Here is a 17458-nt window from a genome sequence, read left to right on the forward strand (position 1 = left end):
AAGGTTGGCTTTTAAGTTACAGGGCTACATTATGTCGTGTAAACTACAACATACATTTAAATAAATTCCTAGTTCTTACATCGCAGCTGTTATTTCATCACATCCCACCGCGTTTTTCACGTATCTCCTCTGCAGTACCTTTCTCATCGACATTCCTTACCAGGAGCAGGCACCAACGTCGTCATTGACATTGAATGGAGGAACGGTAGTTATCATTTTGATCTTCTCCATACCATCTCTCTTTTACCATCCGCCGACCGCTGTGGCCGAGCTGTTCTAGGAGCTTCACTCCGGAACCGCGCTGCTGCTGCGGTCGCAGGTTCGAATCCTGCCTCGGGCATGGATGTGTGTGATATCCTTAGGTTAGTTAGGTTTAAGTAGTTCTACGTCTAGGGGACTGATGACCTCAGATGTTAAGCTCCATAGTGCTTAGAGCCATTTGAACCATTTGAATTTTTACCATCGTAAAATTTATTTTGAAGAGTGATGACTTACCTGCTGGCACCTCTCTCTCCGTAGGGTGGATGTAAAATTAATTCATAAAATTCATATATCAATTCGTCCACTCAACTTGATACACGTATTTAAATCTGCACAGTTGTGAGTAACTGTTAAAACGTGACAAAATACGACCGTGTGCTTCAACCGTCATCGAATGCAGATACCTGCGGGATTGGGAATAAAAGAGAGGGAAGGCTAGAGCAAACTCAAAATGAGTCAGTCAGTCAGTACTCTCAGAGAACACTGATTGAATTTTAGTTCATTAACTACCAAAGGCTTGTCTGTCAGCAAATTTTTAACTCGTCATGTTTAACGTGGCTGCAAAGTGGAAGAGTTATCTCACTGTGCCCAACGTTTGCTTCTGTCTATTGTTAGAACGACTTTCACTGCAGTGGTCACGGTAATTCACCACGCACTCTCCATACGTTTCTTGATCATACCAATACCTGTATCACGGTCCGCTTACAATGTTGTTGTAGTCATGTAGTTGTAACTAAGTTAACTGTAACGTCCTTTAAATCCCATTAGTGTTGATTATATCCTTAAGCTCCGTAGTGAAATGTCTTTAGACATTCCTCCCTCATCATTCAAAATCTCGTTTGCAAGACGACTAAAGTGTCTGAAAGTGGTACAAAGTGTGTGCCTGTGACAAAATTATTGCCTGCCTTAATTATAAAACATGTTAGAGTAAAATGAATAAAGGGGTTGAAACGAAAAAGAAGACCGTTTCTTGTTTTGAATTTTATTTTATTGTTGCCAAGTTCTGTAACAGACACAATTTACGAATACGTTAGACCAAAGAAAAAATTGAAGCACAGCTTTCTGGTGGTACGAAATTTTCCTCAAATGTACGTTAGATCAGCTAAGATCTTAACGGTTTTGCTCCATCCACCGCCTCATACCTGGAAAAAACAGCAATAATCGAGGAAGTCAACTAGCGAAAATACTTTAATGTTTCTAGATTTTCTATCGTTGTTATTAATAAGACAGAACACATCTGCATCTTGCGGGACCAAAGCAGCACAACGAGTCTTAGGATGTGAGATTACTCTGTCGCTCTTGCTGTAAATGTTTATTTGTTTCTGTCAGTGTCCGCCTTAACGCTGTTAAAAGACGATCTAATAATTCGTTGGTTGAGGAGGCGTTCTGTGCCGAATTGTAGTGAAGTTTCTAGAGGGTCTTGCATGTTTAGGGCGAAAACGAATAATGTGATACAGTGCAATTGAAGTTCACCCTTTACTGAAAAAACGGCTGCGGTTAGTCCGTGGACGTACCACAGTGGGCGGTAAAAGCCGGAAACGTTAATGTTGCAGTGCCGTACTATGCGTAAAGTAATTCATAATATTGGATTATCTCTCAAAGATGTAATTGTCATCGGTGATTAGCTTAACATTCAACTACAAAGATTGTAATTCTGTCAGAGACAGCAAAGGACTTGGAAGAGCAGTTAAATGGAATGGACAGTGTCTTGAAAGGAGGATATAAGATGAACATCAACAAAAGCAAAACAAGGATAATGGAATGTAGTCTAATTAAGTCGGGTGATGCTGAGGGAATTAGATTAGGAAATGAGGCACTTAAAGTAGTAAAGGAGTTTTGCTATTTGGGAAGCAAAATAAGTGATGATGGTCGAAGTAGAGAGGATATAAAATGTAGGCTGGCAATGGCAAGGAAAGCGTTTCTGAAGAAGAGAAATTTGTTAACATCCAGTATTGATTTAAGTGTCAGGAAGTCATTTCTGAAAGTATTCGTATGGAGTGTAGCCATGTATGGAAGTGAAACATGGACAATAAATAGTTTGGACAAGAAGAGAATGGAAGCTTTCGAAATGTGGTGCTACAGAAGAATGCTGAAGATTAGATGGGTAGATCACATAACTAATGAGGAAGTATTGAATAGGATTGGGGAGAAGAGAAGTTTGTGGCACAACTTGACCAGAAGAAGGGATCGGTTGGTAGGACATGTTCTGAGGCATCAAGGGATCACAAATTTAGTATTGGAGGGCAGCGTGGAGGGTAAAAATCGTAGAGGGAGACCAAGAGATGAATACACTAAGCAGATTCAGAAGGATGTAGGTTACAGTAGGTACTGGGAGATGAAAAAGCTTGCACAGGATAGAGTAGCATGGAGAGCTGCATCAAACCAGTCTCAGGACTGAAGACCACAACAACAACAACTCTCAAAGATGTCGTCCGTATGGGTATTATCGTTATAGTCTATTAAACGATTTGAAAAAGGCAAAGATCAGAATTGAACATTACTTAACGTACAGATGGGGTCTGAAATAAAACGAGGCCTATTACTATTTTATTAAGGTGCAGAAAAGTACGTTACTTTGGCGCTGCATTAGTGGCCAGTCTCAAAGAAACCTCGATTTTGTTTATAGGACTGTGTTTGCATTATAGAATTATTGGCGTACACAATGGGAGTCATTCAAGTTCTCCACATGCTAGCAGGTACATGAGGAAAGGTTATTGCCGCTTGCCAGCGAATGTCCGAGACTGGAGGCTAGGTGCTGGTAAAACCCGCCTGATCTGCATCCATTGAGAAGTACGGTGTGAATGTATGTTAGAATCCTAGCGAACAAGCGAATGTATGATTCATCAACTAATAACAACGAGTACAGCAAGAACGAATTGTGATCCATAGTCGCAGCTCTATCCTTACATGTTAAATAGGAAAATGAATGTCGCAGAATCTCTGTGCTACTAGGGTGTGACAAGTGCATGACTTACGTGTAGCGGAAGCAGGTATCTCCTCACGGACGAGTCTCCAGGCATGGAAACATACTCTTCAACGGGCATGTCCGCCTCGTTCACCAGTCGCCACACGTCGGAAGAAAAGGAGCGTTTGCGGCCCCTGAAAAGAATTATGGAACGTCAGTATATCTATGAATAGCACGTGCGTCAAACGTATATTAATGATCTGGCAGATAAAATTAACAGTAACCTTTCGAGTTATATAGATAATACAATAGACAGATCTTAATACGCTTTCAAAGTGATGCTAAAACTGGCAACTTGTTAACCACTTGAATACAAAGTAGTAATGTTCCACAATAATATTTATTAGTTTGTTATGAACTGGCTTTCGGCTTCTTAAGCCATCATCAGATAACTTAATGCTAAACATATAATCCACACAACTTCAGTGAAAATTCATAGCCGTACAAAGAATGCTGTACAAAAATATGTAAGACATTTTATGATTACATCGATACAAGACGCAGACATGATGTAATACCTAAAGAGACTCTGAACAAATAGATCTTATAATACAGTATATTCAAATATTAAAACTCTGTGAGAGTATAAAACAGAAATGCTCTACAAGTGAGTTGTGACACAGACTCTTATGTCACACGGAAAAACAGGAAGACGTGACAAATTGACCAAATAAAGGGAGGGGAAGGGAGAAGTCTACGGAATGTGGGTGTGGAACAGTTACAACAAGCTTATTAGCTAATGGTGAGAGGAACAACTGACTGCTACTTTAATAAAGGTGAATAATGGAACTGTTTTTGGTCATTAAGAACCAGGTCAGTATTCTTTGATGTCTATTAATGGCCAGCATTTCAAGTAATGTTAATTTCAACCTTTATTTCCCTTATTGTTGATCATATGAATGACATTCATTCAGAGCGTGTTCGTGTTTTCTGAACATGCTACGAATTCTCGCTGAAGTTATGTGTGCTGTCTGTTTAGCATTACGTTACCTGATGATGACCGAAGAAGCCGAAAGTCGGTTCATAACGAACCAATAAATATTATTGTGGAACATTAATAGTTTGTTGGTTCAAATGGTTCAAATGGCTCTGACCACTATGGGACTCAACTGCTGAGGTCATCAGCCCCCTAGAACTCAGAACTCCTTAAACCTAACTAACCTAGGGACATCAAATACATCCATGCCCGAGGCAGGATTCGAACCAGCGACCGCAGCGGTCGTGCGGTTCCAGACTGTAGCACCTAGAACCGCTCGGCCACACTGGTCGGCTAATAGTTTGTACTCAAGTTATTAATATGTGGATCTTGCTCCAGCGACCGACAGAATATTCCATAAATATTATTGGCAATTTGCTTTAAATTAGAAACGTGAAGGTGTGCACTTGAAAAAACGGGAAGCGTGGTAGCAACCTACAACTGCAATGTCAATGAGCCACAGTTGCACTCAGTCAACTCATACAAATGGCAGGACGTAACAATTCTTTGGACTATTAAACTGAATGATCACATACGATCAGTCGTAGGAAGCAAGTGCCAGAAATCTGTTCATTGGTTGGATACTGGGAAAATGCAGACGGTCTACAAAGCAGCCTACATGCAAACTACTCAACTCGTCAAGTGTGTAAGACCCGTATCCAGTAGGAGTGACAGAGGATACTGAACGAATACAAAGGAGGACATCATGAATGGTCACGATTGTCTGTCTTTCAGAAGAACGTCGCAGAATTACTGTACAGCCTGCAGCGGTAGGCATTTGACGATAGGTGTCAATGACGTATACAGACCGCCTAGGAAGTCTCAAAAACCAGTTCTCCGGAAGGGATCCAGACATATACAGACATATACTGCCAGTCTCTAGAGGAACGGAAGGCTCCAAATGACTGGAAAAGTGCACAGGTAGTCCCAGTTTCCAAAAAGGGTCGTCGAACAGATGCGCAAAACTATAGGCCTATATGACATCGAATTTTAGAACATGTTTTTTGCTCGCGTATCATGTCATTTCTGGAAACCCAGAATCTACTCTGCAGGAATCAACATGGATTCCGGAAACAGCGATCGTGTTAGACCCAACTCGATTTATTTGTTCATGAGACCCAGAAAATATTAGATACAGGCTCCCAGGTAGATGCTATTTTCCTTGACTTCCGGAAGGCGTTCGATACAGTTCTGCACTGATGCCCGATAAACAAAGTAAGAGCCTACGGAATATCAGACCAGCTGTGTTGCTGTATTGAAGAGTTTTTAGCAAACAGAACACAGCATGTTGTTCTCAATGGAGAGACGTCTACAGGCGTTAAAGTAACCTCTGGCGTGCCACAGGGAGTGTTATGGGACCATTGATTTTCACAATATATATAAATGACCTAGTAGATAGTGTCGGAAGTTCCATGCGGCTTTTCGCGGATGATGCTGTAGTATACAGAGAAGTTGCAGCATTAGAAAATTGCAGCGTAATGCAGGAAGATCTGTAGCGGATAGGCACTTGGTGCAGGGAGTGGCAACTGACCCTCAACATAGACAAATGTAATGTATTGCGAATACACAGAAAGAAGGATCCTTTATTGTATGATTATATGATAGCGCAACAAACACTGGTAGCAGTTAGTTCTGAAAAATATATGGGAGTATGCGTACGGAACGATTTGAAGTGGAATGATCATATAAAATTAATTGTTGGTAAGGCGGGTGCCAGGTTGAGATTCAATGGGAGAGTCCTTACAAAATGTAGTCCATCAACAAAGGAGGTGGCTTACAAAACACTCGTTCGGCCAATACTTGAGTATTGCTCATCAGTGTGGGATCCGTACCAGGTCGGTTGACAGAGGAGATAGAGAAGATCCAAAGAAGAGCGGCGCGTTTCGTCACAGGGTTATTTGGTAAGCGTGATAGCGTTACGGAGATGTTTAGCAAACTGAAGTGGCATTCTCTGCAAGAGAGGCGCTCTGCATCGCGGTATAACTTGCTGTCCAGGTTTCGAGAGGGTGCGTTTCTGGATGAGGTATCGAATATATTGCTTCCTCCTACTTATACCTCCCAAGGAGATCACGAATGTAAAATTAGAGAGATTCTATAGCGCGCACGGAGGCTTTCCGGCAGTCCTTCTTCCCGCGAACCATACGCGACTGGAACAGGAAAGCGAGGTAATGACAGTGGCACGTAATGTGGCCCCGCCACACATCGTTGGGTGGCTTGCGGAGTATCAATGTAGATGTAGATGTAGATATACGAAGATCAACAATTTATCGTTTTTCTAGGGTCAGTGAAGATAGGCGTAGACTAATTACTGCACACACGGGTATTTAAGAGATGATTCTATATGCGCTTCATGTGCGAGTCGGGCAAGAAGGAATTATTATCCTAATGTCACAAGTTAACTGACTGTACGTCAGCTCCCAAAAACGTTTGAAACAGGGTTCGCAATAACTCCTTCGTTGCTTATTCCTAGCTACATTTAGCAGTCTGTAAAAATTGAAAACAGAAAACCATATACTTGTAGTAGTCGATGCTTTTTTACTTGTCGTTAGCGGTAATTTTAGTCCGAAATTGACATTTCTGTATGCTTGTTTCCTACACTGAAATACAGGGTGGCGCACGTAATGTGTTACCAATTGTTTCTTTCACAATTTACGACGCACATTAGATATCCCGCTGGGATCTCTACAGCAGTACCAGCAGAGCTTGGAAAAACCAATGAGTTACGAAATGACGTGTAATTCACGATACTGTCGCTAGGAGACTAGTAAGCAGCAATGGCTGACAATGGAAGACTGACGACACAGCAACGATCGGCAATTGTGTTACTTTTTCAAGAACGAAAAGCCTTGTTGTGACTCACAGGCGTTTTCGACAACAGTTTAACACACGATGGGTCCCTTGCAAGAAGATCATCCGCAGGTTGTACGATAAATTTGTACAGGAAGGAACAGTATTGGAAGCGAAGCGACCTCGGCCTAAGCCTGTTTGTTCGCCGGAGAATATTGAAGCGGTACGAGTTGTTGTACAGAGAAGTCCTGGGAAATCATGTAGAAAGGCAGCAGTGCAACTGGGAATATCCAGACGCTCCGTTCAACTCATTCTAAAAAGTGACCCCCATATGTACTCATACAAGATGACCTGTGCACAGAAGCTCACTGAAGAACACAAGCAGCAGAGACTACTGTTTACTCAGTGGGCGGAGGATAGGGAAGAAACTCTCAGCAACGTTTGGTTTTCAGACGAGGTGCATTTTCATCTAGACGGTGTGGTTAACAAAGAAAATGTACGCTTTTGGACCATTGAAAACTCACAAGTGCTTCATGAACGACAACATTATGCTCCGAGGGTTACAGCGTAGGCAGCAATCTCAAGTCACGGACCTATTGGACCTTTTTTCATTGAAGAAACTGTGAACAGCGAGCGTTATTTGAGCATGCTTCGCAATAGCTTCATTCCACAGCTTCTTGCTACTGCCTTGCCCTTCAACACGCAGTGGTTCATGCAAGATGGAGCAAGGCCTCATACTGCAAACACTGCGTTGGAGTTTTTACACGAGCATTTCGACATGCGGATTATTTCACTCAGATTTCCAGGTCGATTCAATGCCGGACGAAATTGCCCCCCCCCCCCCCCCCCCAATAGTACAGACCTCAATCCATGTGACTCTTTTCTTTGGGGGTACCTAAAGGAAAAAAATTTCCCCAAACGTCCACGTGATTTAATGGAGCTCAGAAGACTTATTCTTCAAGCTTGCTGTGAAATTACGGAAGACATATGCCGTAGAGTAATCACTAACTTCAGTGTCCGTTTGAAGGAAGTTAGGAAACGAAATGGTGGACATATTGGGCATGTGAGGAGTTAGAACAAATCTCCATGGACGGCTCTTCATTGTAGTATGTGTTACTTTCAGATTGTATTGACAATAAAGTTTATATTCAAAAACAAAATGGTAACACATTTCGTGTGCCACCCTGTATTTATGTATGTCAGCTATTATAAAAACAAGTAAAAGTCTGGTCACGAACTACTATGAAATTGTTGATGCAGAGTGCGCATCCGGTGCTGTACTCACACTTTCATCGGGTCTGGCACAGGGATGGTGTGGCCCATCGCTTTCAGAGCCAACAGCGTCTGGTACTCAGCCAGGCGTTGGTCCGAAAGAGGGCGCTTCTGCCTGCGAACAAGAGGTGTAAAAATGTGATGCGTGTCTTTGAACAATGACTTACACTCAATTTAGAGAAAGGCGTCATCAGCGTCAGACAGCGTATTTTGCTAACACAGAGTCGGTATATTGTTCCAGTAGCAGAAAAAGAAGAAATGTTGATAGGGAGATACACTCCTGGAAATGGAAAAAAGAACACATTGACACCGGTGTGTCAGGCCCACCATACTTGCTCCGGACACTGCGAGAGGGCTGTACAAGCAATGATCACACGCACGGCACAGCGGACACACCAGGAACCGCGGTGTTGGCCGTCGAATGGCGCTAGCTGCGCAGCATTTGTGCACCGCCGCCGTCAGTGTCAGCCAGTTTGCCGTGGCATACGGAGCTCCATCGCAGTCTTTAACACTGGTAGCATGCCGCGACAGCGTGGACGTGAACCGTATGTGCAGTTGACGGACTTTGAGCGAGGGCGTATAGTGGGCATGCGGGAGGCCGGGTGGACGTACCGCCGAATTGCTCAACACGTGGGGCGTGAGGTCTCCACAGTACATTGATGTTGTCGCCAGTGGTCGGCGGAAGGTGCACGTGCCCGTCGACCTGGGACCGGACCGCAGCGACGCACGGATGCACGCCAAGACCGTAGGATCCTACGCAGTGCCGTAGGGGACCGCACCGCCACTTCCCAGCAAATTAGGGACGCTGTTGCTCCTGGGGTATCGGCGAGGACCATTCGCAACCGTCTCCATGAAGCTGGGCTACGGTCCCGCACACCGTTAGGCCGTCTTCCGCTCACGCCCCAACATCGTGCAGCCCGCCTCCAGTGGTGTCGCGACAGGCGTGAATGGAGGGACGAATGGAGACGTGTCGTCTTCAGCGATGAGAGTCGCTTCTGCCTTGGTGCCAACGATGGTCGTATGCGTGTTTGGCGCCGTGCAGGTGAGCGCCACAATCAGGACTGCATACGACCGAGGCACACAGGGCCAACACCCGGCATCATGGTGTGGGGAGCGATCTCCTACACTGGCCGTACACCACTGGTGATCGTCGAGGGGACACTGAATAGTGCACGGTACATCCAAACCGTCATCGAACCCATCGTTCTACCATTCCTAGACCGGCAAGGGAACTTGCTGTTCCAACAGGACAATGCACGTCCGCATGTATCCCGTGCCACCCAACGTGCTCTGCAAGGTGTAAGTCAACTGCCCTGGCCAGCAAGATCTCCGGATCTGTCCCCCATTGAGCATGTTTGGGACTGGATGAAGCGTCGTCTCACGCGGTCTGCACGCCCAGCACGAACGCTGGTCCAACTGAGGCCCCAGGTGGAAATGGCATGGCAAGCCGTTCCACAGGACTACATCCAGCATCTCTACGATCGTCTCCATGGGAGAATAGCAGCCTGCATTGCTGCGAAAGGTGGATATACACTGTACTAGTGCCGACATTGTGCATGCTCTGTTGCCTGTGTCTATGTGCCTGTGGGTCTGTCAGTGTGATCATGTGATGTATCTGACGCCAGGAATGTGTCAATAAAGTTTCCCCTTCCTGGGACAATGAATTCACGGTGTTCTTATTTCAATTTCCAGGAGTGTAGATAGAAACAAGGGACATCTCAGTCACCAGTGGTGAAATGCTGAGGCACCTTGTCACGGCCCCTGCCGCTCCCCCCGTCGGAGGTTCGAGTCCTCCCTTTGGCACGTGCGTCTGTGTTGTCCATATCGTGAGTAAGTTTAACTTAGATTAGGTAGTGTGTAGGCTTAGGGACCGATGACCTCATCACTTTTGTCCCATAAGACCTTACCACAAATTTCGAAATTTTTGCAGTTTTCTCAGACATAACGATAGACATACGATACAGTGTTACGCCTCGTTGTAAAACAATGAGTTGATTATTGCCCGTTAGATTATTTTCTCGCTGCTGCAGGTTATGTCGTCACTTTCTCATAATGTCTCCTGAAGAAGGTTGCACGAGAAAATCTAATAAAATTGGCATAAATAAGGTGGTTTTCGATTTAAATATGAACAATTGGAAGGTTCGTTTCCCCAGGATGTGACATAGAGAGGAAATTGCAAAGTCCTTCATTAAAGGTACTGACGTCTGTGAAAATTTCAAAAACGAATAGTAAATGAGCTCAATATCTCATGGTAGTTACAAGACATGCTTCTCACGAATTCTATCATTTGCGAGAATCAGTCCCGTCGATAACGAGGTCATTATGGAACCCTAGCTCGACTCAAGTGAGAAGGGAGATATGAACAAAACGTTCACTTACAGTGGTCTAGACAGCTCTCCAGAAATTCAATTAGGACGTCATGTCGGGGCTCTCCTTCCCTTCTCCAGTGCCACGTGGAGTGGCCGCACGGTTTGAGGCGTCACGTCACGGACTGCCCGGCCCCTCCCGCCGGAGGTTCGAGTCCTCCCTCGGGCACGAGTGTGTGTGTTGTTCTTAGCGTAAGTTAGTTTGTCAGTTTAAGTAGTGTGTAAGTCTAGGGACCGATGGCCTAAGCAGTTTTGTCTCTTAGGAATTCACCAACACTTGATTTGAACCTTCTCCAGTCCCTTAACCACAGAGTCGGGTCGCTCATTCTTCTGTATCCTAAGTCCGTTTGTAAATGGTTTACTGTGGCAGTGCACAAGTTTGCTGGTAGAACTCAAAGTCGCAATTCCAATAAATGTCTATGCTTACTTCAAACACGCTAAATTGTCTGCACTTAAATTTACTTTTGTTACCTGTTCACTATCCACCGTCATGTAATTTACATTGTGGCTGAATTTGTACATGAACTTTCGCAAAATGCTCGACTTACACTCCGCCGAAAACAATATACTGAGGTGACAAAAGTCGTCGGATAGCGATATGCGCAAATAAAGATGGTAGTAGTAACGCGTACACAAGGTGTAAAAGGGCAGTGCACTTTGTACTCAAGGGATTGAGGTGAAAATGTTTACAAGGCGGTTATGGCCGCACGACTGAAATTAATAGACTTTGAACGCGGAATTATAGTTGGATCTAGACTCACGGGACATTCCGTTTCGGAAATCATTAGCGAATTCAATACCCCGAATCCACAGTGCAAAGAATGTGCCGAGAATGCCAGATTTCAGGCATTATCTCTCACCATGGACAACGCAGTAGCCGATAGCCGCCACTTAAAAATCGGCAGCAGTGGCATTTTCCTAAGTTTGTAAATGCTGACAGAGAAGCAAGACTGCCTGAAATAACCGTAGTAATCAATGTGGGACGTATAACGAACGTATCCGTCAGGACAGTGCGGCGAAACGTGGCTTTAATGGGTTGTGACAGCCGACGGCCTATGCGAGTGCTTTTGGTAATAACACGACGTCGGATGCAGCGCCTCTTCTATGCTCCTAAGAATGTCGGGTGAAGCTTAGACGAACATAAAACCGTGACCTGATCAGATGCGCTGATTTCATTTGGTAAACGTTTATCATAGGGTTCGAGTGTGGCGCCAGGAAGCCACGGAACAAGTTATTAAGAAGATACTACGTGATCTGGTGGTGTCTCCATAATGGTGTGAGCCGTGTTAATATGGAATGAACTGGCTCCTTTGGTCCACCTGATCGGATTATTGACAGGAAATGTTTATGTTCGGCTACTTGGACCCCATTTGTAACTTTTCATGGACTCCAATTATGGATGACGATGTTCCAAGCCAACAGGCCACAGTTGTTCGCGACTGATTTGAATATGACAATATGTAAGAGAAAAATGAATTGAAGTTTGTGTTTGGGAGGGCACTCAGCTTAGGTAGTTCGTGCAGCATTGTTCACCATCCTCCTGCGGTGGTGTAGTGGTTAACATTACTGCAGGAAGACCCGGGTTCGAGTCCTGGCCGCAGAAAAAATTTTAATTCATTTCTACTGCTTCGATTATTATCAAAGGTTTGAAGAATATCTGGACAATTCTAGCGAATGATTTGGCCACACAGATCATGCGATATGAATCCCATCGAACATCTGTGGGACGAAATCGAGAGGCCTGTTCGCGCACAACATTGGGGGTGCACCGGCAACAGTTTCGCTGTTATGGACGGCTACAGATGCAGCATGGCTCAGTTCGCCTGTGGGGATTTACAAACACTTGTTGAGTCCATCCTACGTCGAGTTGATGCCCTACACCGCGAAAAATCAGCATGTATCCCATGACTCTCGACACTTCAGTGTATTGTTCACTGTAGTTTCTTGCAGCACTTCCGGTTGTTCATTTCCTTTCATTTTATTTTTTCTGCTCCATATGCAGATACGCTCAAACGACAGTGTTCCTGTAAAGTTTAGACGAACACCAAATGTTTCAAATGGGTCTGAGCACTATGGGACTTAACTGCTGAGGTCATCAGTCCCCTAGAACTTAGAACTACTTAAACCTAACTAACCTAAGGACTTCACACACATCCATGCCCGAGGCAGGATTCGAACCTGCTATCGTAGCGGTCTCGCGGTTCCAGACTGTAGCACCTAGAAACTCTTGTCCACCCCGGCCGGCAGACGAATACCGCCTGAGCTGATTGCGAAAGTACGTGGTCTGGGATTTGTGTCACTGAAGGGAGCTTTAGAAAACGTAGCACAGGATGTTCAGAAAACACGAGTCGGTCTCTTTGTTGTCATTCATATTTAGCTGTTTCTGTGTTTCAGCCACTTTATCTACGCGCCTCCGTAACCAAGGCTGCTAATTCATGCCCGTGCGTGGCGCTGGAATCGTGGATAGTTCGGTTGGAATCCTGGTGATGGAAACTTACATTACCAGTATTTGAGCGGTTAGGAGAGAAGAGGTAGTGGCCTGAAGTTCCCTATCACCAGTCTTTAGGCCAGTGTCATGGATTAAATTCAAGGTCTCTCCCTACTGTGTCATAAAGTAAGGGTATGCGGTACTGTTTATGGTGATCCATGGATAGCAAGGCTCCGTGGAGCTTGGAGGTTCTCTTAGTGTTATTCGAGATGAGTAGCGTGTCTGCCTGCAGCAGGTTCTACCCAAATCGAAGGTGTTGAACGTCTTTGGCACAGAGATGAGATCGGTAATCACACATGATTGAAGATCGTGTGGCTGAATCGGGCTGGTTTTGGTGAATAAGTAGCACATGCTTTGTCAACTGAACACTTCTGGCACAAGAAGAAACAATTACATTAATGATTTCTCATCAGTCACACTGCCAGAAGCAGAGTTCGTTTTGTTTGCATATGACACAAGTATTGCAATAAATAGTATGTCGAGTGTAGTTCCAGAAAGATCTGATAATGATATTTTCATGGATAGTAGTAAATGGTTTCAAGCCAACTCAGTGACATTTAACTTCGAAAAGACTCACTATATGCAATTCAGAACCTACAAGAGGTTACCACCCAGCATATGCATAAAGTATGAAGAAGAGCAGATAGAAGAGGTTGACAGTCTAAAATTCCTGGGATTACAACGTGATAATAAATTAAGTTGGGAGGAGCACAACACAGAACTGCAGAAACGCCTTAACAAATCTGTATTTGCAATTCGAGTGTTATCAGACGTAGGCGGCATAAAAATGAAAAAGCTTGCATACTTTGGCTACTATCATTCCATAATGTCATATGGTATAATGTTTTGGGATAGCGCTTCAAGTCAAACAAAATTTTTCAGAGACCAAAAGCGTATAATACGTATTATTTGTGGAGTAAATTCACGGACGTCCTGTTGAAACCTCTTCGAAGAACTCGGTATACTAACTAATGCCTCTCAGTATATTTACTCCTTAATGAAAAAAAAATTTGAAGTGTGTGTGAAATCTTATGGGACTTAACTGCTAAGGTCATCAGTCCCTAAGCTTACACACTACTTAAGCTAAATTATCCTAAAGACAAACACACACACCCATGCCCGAGGGAGGACTCGAACCTCCGCCCGGACCAGCCGCACAGTCCATGACTGCAGCGCCCGTAGACCGCTCGGCTAATACCGCGCGAACCGGCCGGAGTGGTAGTGCTGTTCTAGGCGCTATAGTCTGGAACCGAGCGACCAGGTTCGAATCCTGCCTCGGGCAGGGATGTGTGTGCTGTCCTTAGTCTAGTTAGGTTTAATTAGTTCTAAGTTCCAGGTGACTGATGACCTCAGAAGTTAAGTCGCGTAGTGCTCAGAGCTATTTGAACCAATCCCGCGCGGCCTGAATGAAATTTGTCCTAAATAATATATCTCTTTCTTCCAACAAACAGCTCAGTTCATACATACAATACCAGGAAGAAAAATGATCTGAACAAGGACTTAAAAACACTTACTTTAGTTCGAAAAGGGGTCCACTACTCAGGAACACTCATCTTCAATAATTTGCCAGCAAACATAAAAACTTTAAAAATAAAGATCAGTTTAAAAGGAGCCTGAAAGACTTACTAGTGGACAACTCCTTCTATTCCACTGACGAGTTTTTTAATAGAAACAAATGATGTATTGTACATATTCATACTATTAGTATTGTTATTTCAGCTGAAAAAAAATTACATGTTCCATATCCACAAGGATCACTTCAGCACGTATCTATGGAACGAAAAACTAATCTAATCTAACTCCACGAAAAGCCTCAGACTAAAAGTTAAAATGTAACTGTCGTGTGACTAGGGCCTCCCGTCGGGTAGACCGTTCGCCGGGTGCCACTCTTCCGATTTGACGCCACTTCGGCGACTTGCGCGTAGATGGGGATGAAATGATGATGATCAGGACAACACAACACCCAGTCCCTGAGCGTAGAAAAATTCCGACCCAGCTGGGAATCGAACCCGGGCCCTTAGGATTGACATTCTGTCGCGCTGACCACTTTTCTCGTATTGTTCGTTTCCGATCATTGCATGTGCTCAGGGCGCACGTCGTAAGACATTCGTTTAAGTTCGTCGTTGATCCAGTAACTCAGTTTGTTTATTACAGACGGCTGCTAACCCTCTGACCAAACACGCTGTGCTACCGTGCCGGCGCCACCAGCAACCGGGGGCGGACGGACTAAAAGGTGAGGCCTCCAAAGGCTCTGCACTTAAATCAGGGAGTAGCAGTTGACGCTCAACATAAATACAATTCGTTGCATGCACATAGGCACAGAGATAGACTTTTGTCTTCTTAAACGGTTGCCGAGCAATTAAAAAAATGGTTCAAATGGCTCTGAGCACTATGGGACTCAATTGCTGTGGTCATAAGTCCCCTAGAACTTAGAACTACTTAAACCTAACTAACTTAAGGACATCACACACATCCATGCCCGAGGCAGGATTCGAACCTGCGACCGTAGCGGTCGTGCGGTTCCAGACTGTAGCGCCTTTAACCGCTCGGCCACTCCGGCCGGCGCCGAGCAATCACCGAAGATAGTCCCACCCATTAAGTATCTCAGAGTATACGGACGGAGTGATGTAAAGGAAAACTACCACAACGGTTCATTGGAAGAATCGTCACAAAGTGTGGGCAACCTACGGGAAAGCTAGCTTACAAATCACTGGTTGGCTGATACTGGATTGCTGTTGCACGGTTTGGGACTCTTACCAGATGCGATTGATAGAATAAGCTGAACACGCAAAGAAGGGCAGTGCGTTCCATCACGGGTTTGTTCCACGAGCGTGAAAGCGTCACGTGGTTGCTCGTGCAGCTCGAGTGTCAGACGCAGCCATAGGTATTGTGTATCACGCAGTGGTTTACTGTTGAAATTCTGAGAGTGTGATTCTTAGTAGACTAAAGGCAAAATTTCCTCCCTACTATATCTCACGAAGAGGCCGTGAAAGTAAAATTAATGAAAGGAAAGTTTCTAAAAGTGTGTAGGAAAAATGTTAATGTAAATTTGAAGTAGAGCACAATACAGCATAAGTACATAGACGTAACGTTGCAAAGCGACGTGAAATGTAAGTTTGGTTGTAGGGGAGGCGAATGGTCGACCCCGGAAGAATCTAGTAAAGTGCAGCTCATCGATAAAGAATGCAGTATACAGAAACCTTGTGAGACCAGTTCTTAAGTACTGCTCCACTATCTGGGACCCCCACTAGGACTGATTAAAGGAAGACATGGCAGCATTTCAGAAACGTACTGCTGCATTTGTTACCGGTGGGTTCCATCACATTACAAAGATGCTTCCTGAACTCAAATGAGAATCTATGAAGAAATGAAAGCCTTCTTTTCGAGAAACACTTTTGAGAAAGTTTATAGAGCCGGCATTTACGACAGACTGGAGAACGATCCGACGGCCATTAACGTACATCTGTCTTAAGGACCTCCAGAACAGGTTAAGATACTTCAGGGCTTAAACGGGTGCATACAGGCAGTCGTTCTCCCCTCGCTCCATTTGCGAGTAGTTCTGCAAAGGGAATAATTAACTGTAGTATGAGGTACCCACTACGATGCATTCTATATTCTATAACGTAGATGTAGGTGTAGAAATTAGATTCGAACTCACAGGAATGTGTGTCTATGACCGTTATTTCCGAGCACCGTACACGACCGGAATTGAAGAGACGGGGAATTAATAGTCTTACGCGACGTACCCATCAGCACGTACTGTGCGTTGGCTGCGGGACGTAGATGTAGAATCTTTTGCAGCGGTAGTGGAGCGGTTACAGCCTCAAGACTGAACTCTTAAGAAACTAAGGGCCACTGTGGGACAAGTGGAGTCTGAGAGCCGTTTACAACCCCCCTAGAAAGCTCACCTGCTGGAGACGTCAGCCTCACCACTGCAGAGTGCCGCTAGCAAAGCAACCAATAGGGCACAGAGCACGGTGTTGGATGCCATGGTGGAAGCTGCAGGACTGACTGACAGGCTGCGCCGAGGTCCGCTTATATACCCGGCACGGGCTGCTGCTGCCAGATGGGACCGCCTGCCAATCCAGTTGGTCGATGAGCTTCCCTTGTCTAAACGGCTGCACTCTGGTGACTGACCCAATAAAGTCAAAGCGTGGCCTGCCCAGGTACATCTTGTGCGGCGACCTCTAGAGAATGGGTCCTACACTATTTCTCCATGGGTCTCGCCACTCACAGTAATTCATGATTGATAATATCTGCAAACAGTGGTATTAAATTTAATTTGCAATAAAAGGAGAGCACAACCATGTTTTACTACTACAGTCTTTATTTTAGGTGAATGT

General features: G+C 44.7%; 1 protein-coding gene across 2 annotated transcripts; it reads right to left on the bottom strand.

Annotated features, from left to right (window-relative positions):
• Window positions 1-1273: 1273 nt before the first annotated feature.
• On the bottom strand, window positions 1274-17114 carry LOC124625815. 2 transcript variants are annotated; one of them, XM_047149276.1, is made up of 4 exons: window positions 17024-17109; window positions 8275-8376; window positions 3237-3360; window positions 1274-1403 (listed from the first exon to the last, which is right to left on the bottom strand). In XM_047149276.1, the coding sequence occupies exons 1-4, from the start codon at window positions 17104-17106 to the stop codon at window positions 1398-1400; spliced, it is 315 nt and encodes a 104-aa protein (XP_047005232.1). In that variant the 5' UTR covers window positions 17107-17109; the 3' UTR covers window positions 1274-1397. The 2 variants fall into 2 exon arrangements, 1 of the variants encoding a protein (XP_047005232.1); XR_006980727.1 differs by lacking the exon at window positions 8275-8376 and having other exon boundaries at window positions 17024-17114.
• Between the last annotated feature and the right edge of the window lie 344 nt (window positions 17115-17458).

Source organism: Schistocerca americana, chromosome 8 (assembly GCF_021461395.2).
Source record: "Schistocerca americana isolate TAMUIC-IGC-003095 chromosome 8, iqSchAmer2.1, whole genome shotgun sequence".
NCBI lineage: Eukaryota > Metazoa > Arthropoda > Insecta > Orthoptera > Acrididae > Schistocerca > Schistocerca americana.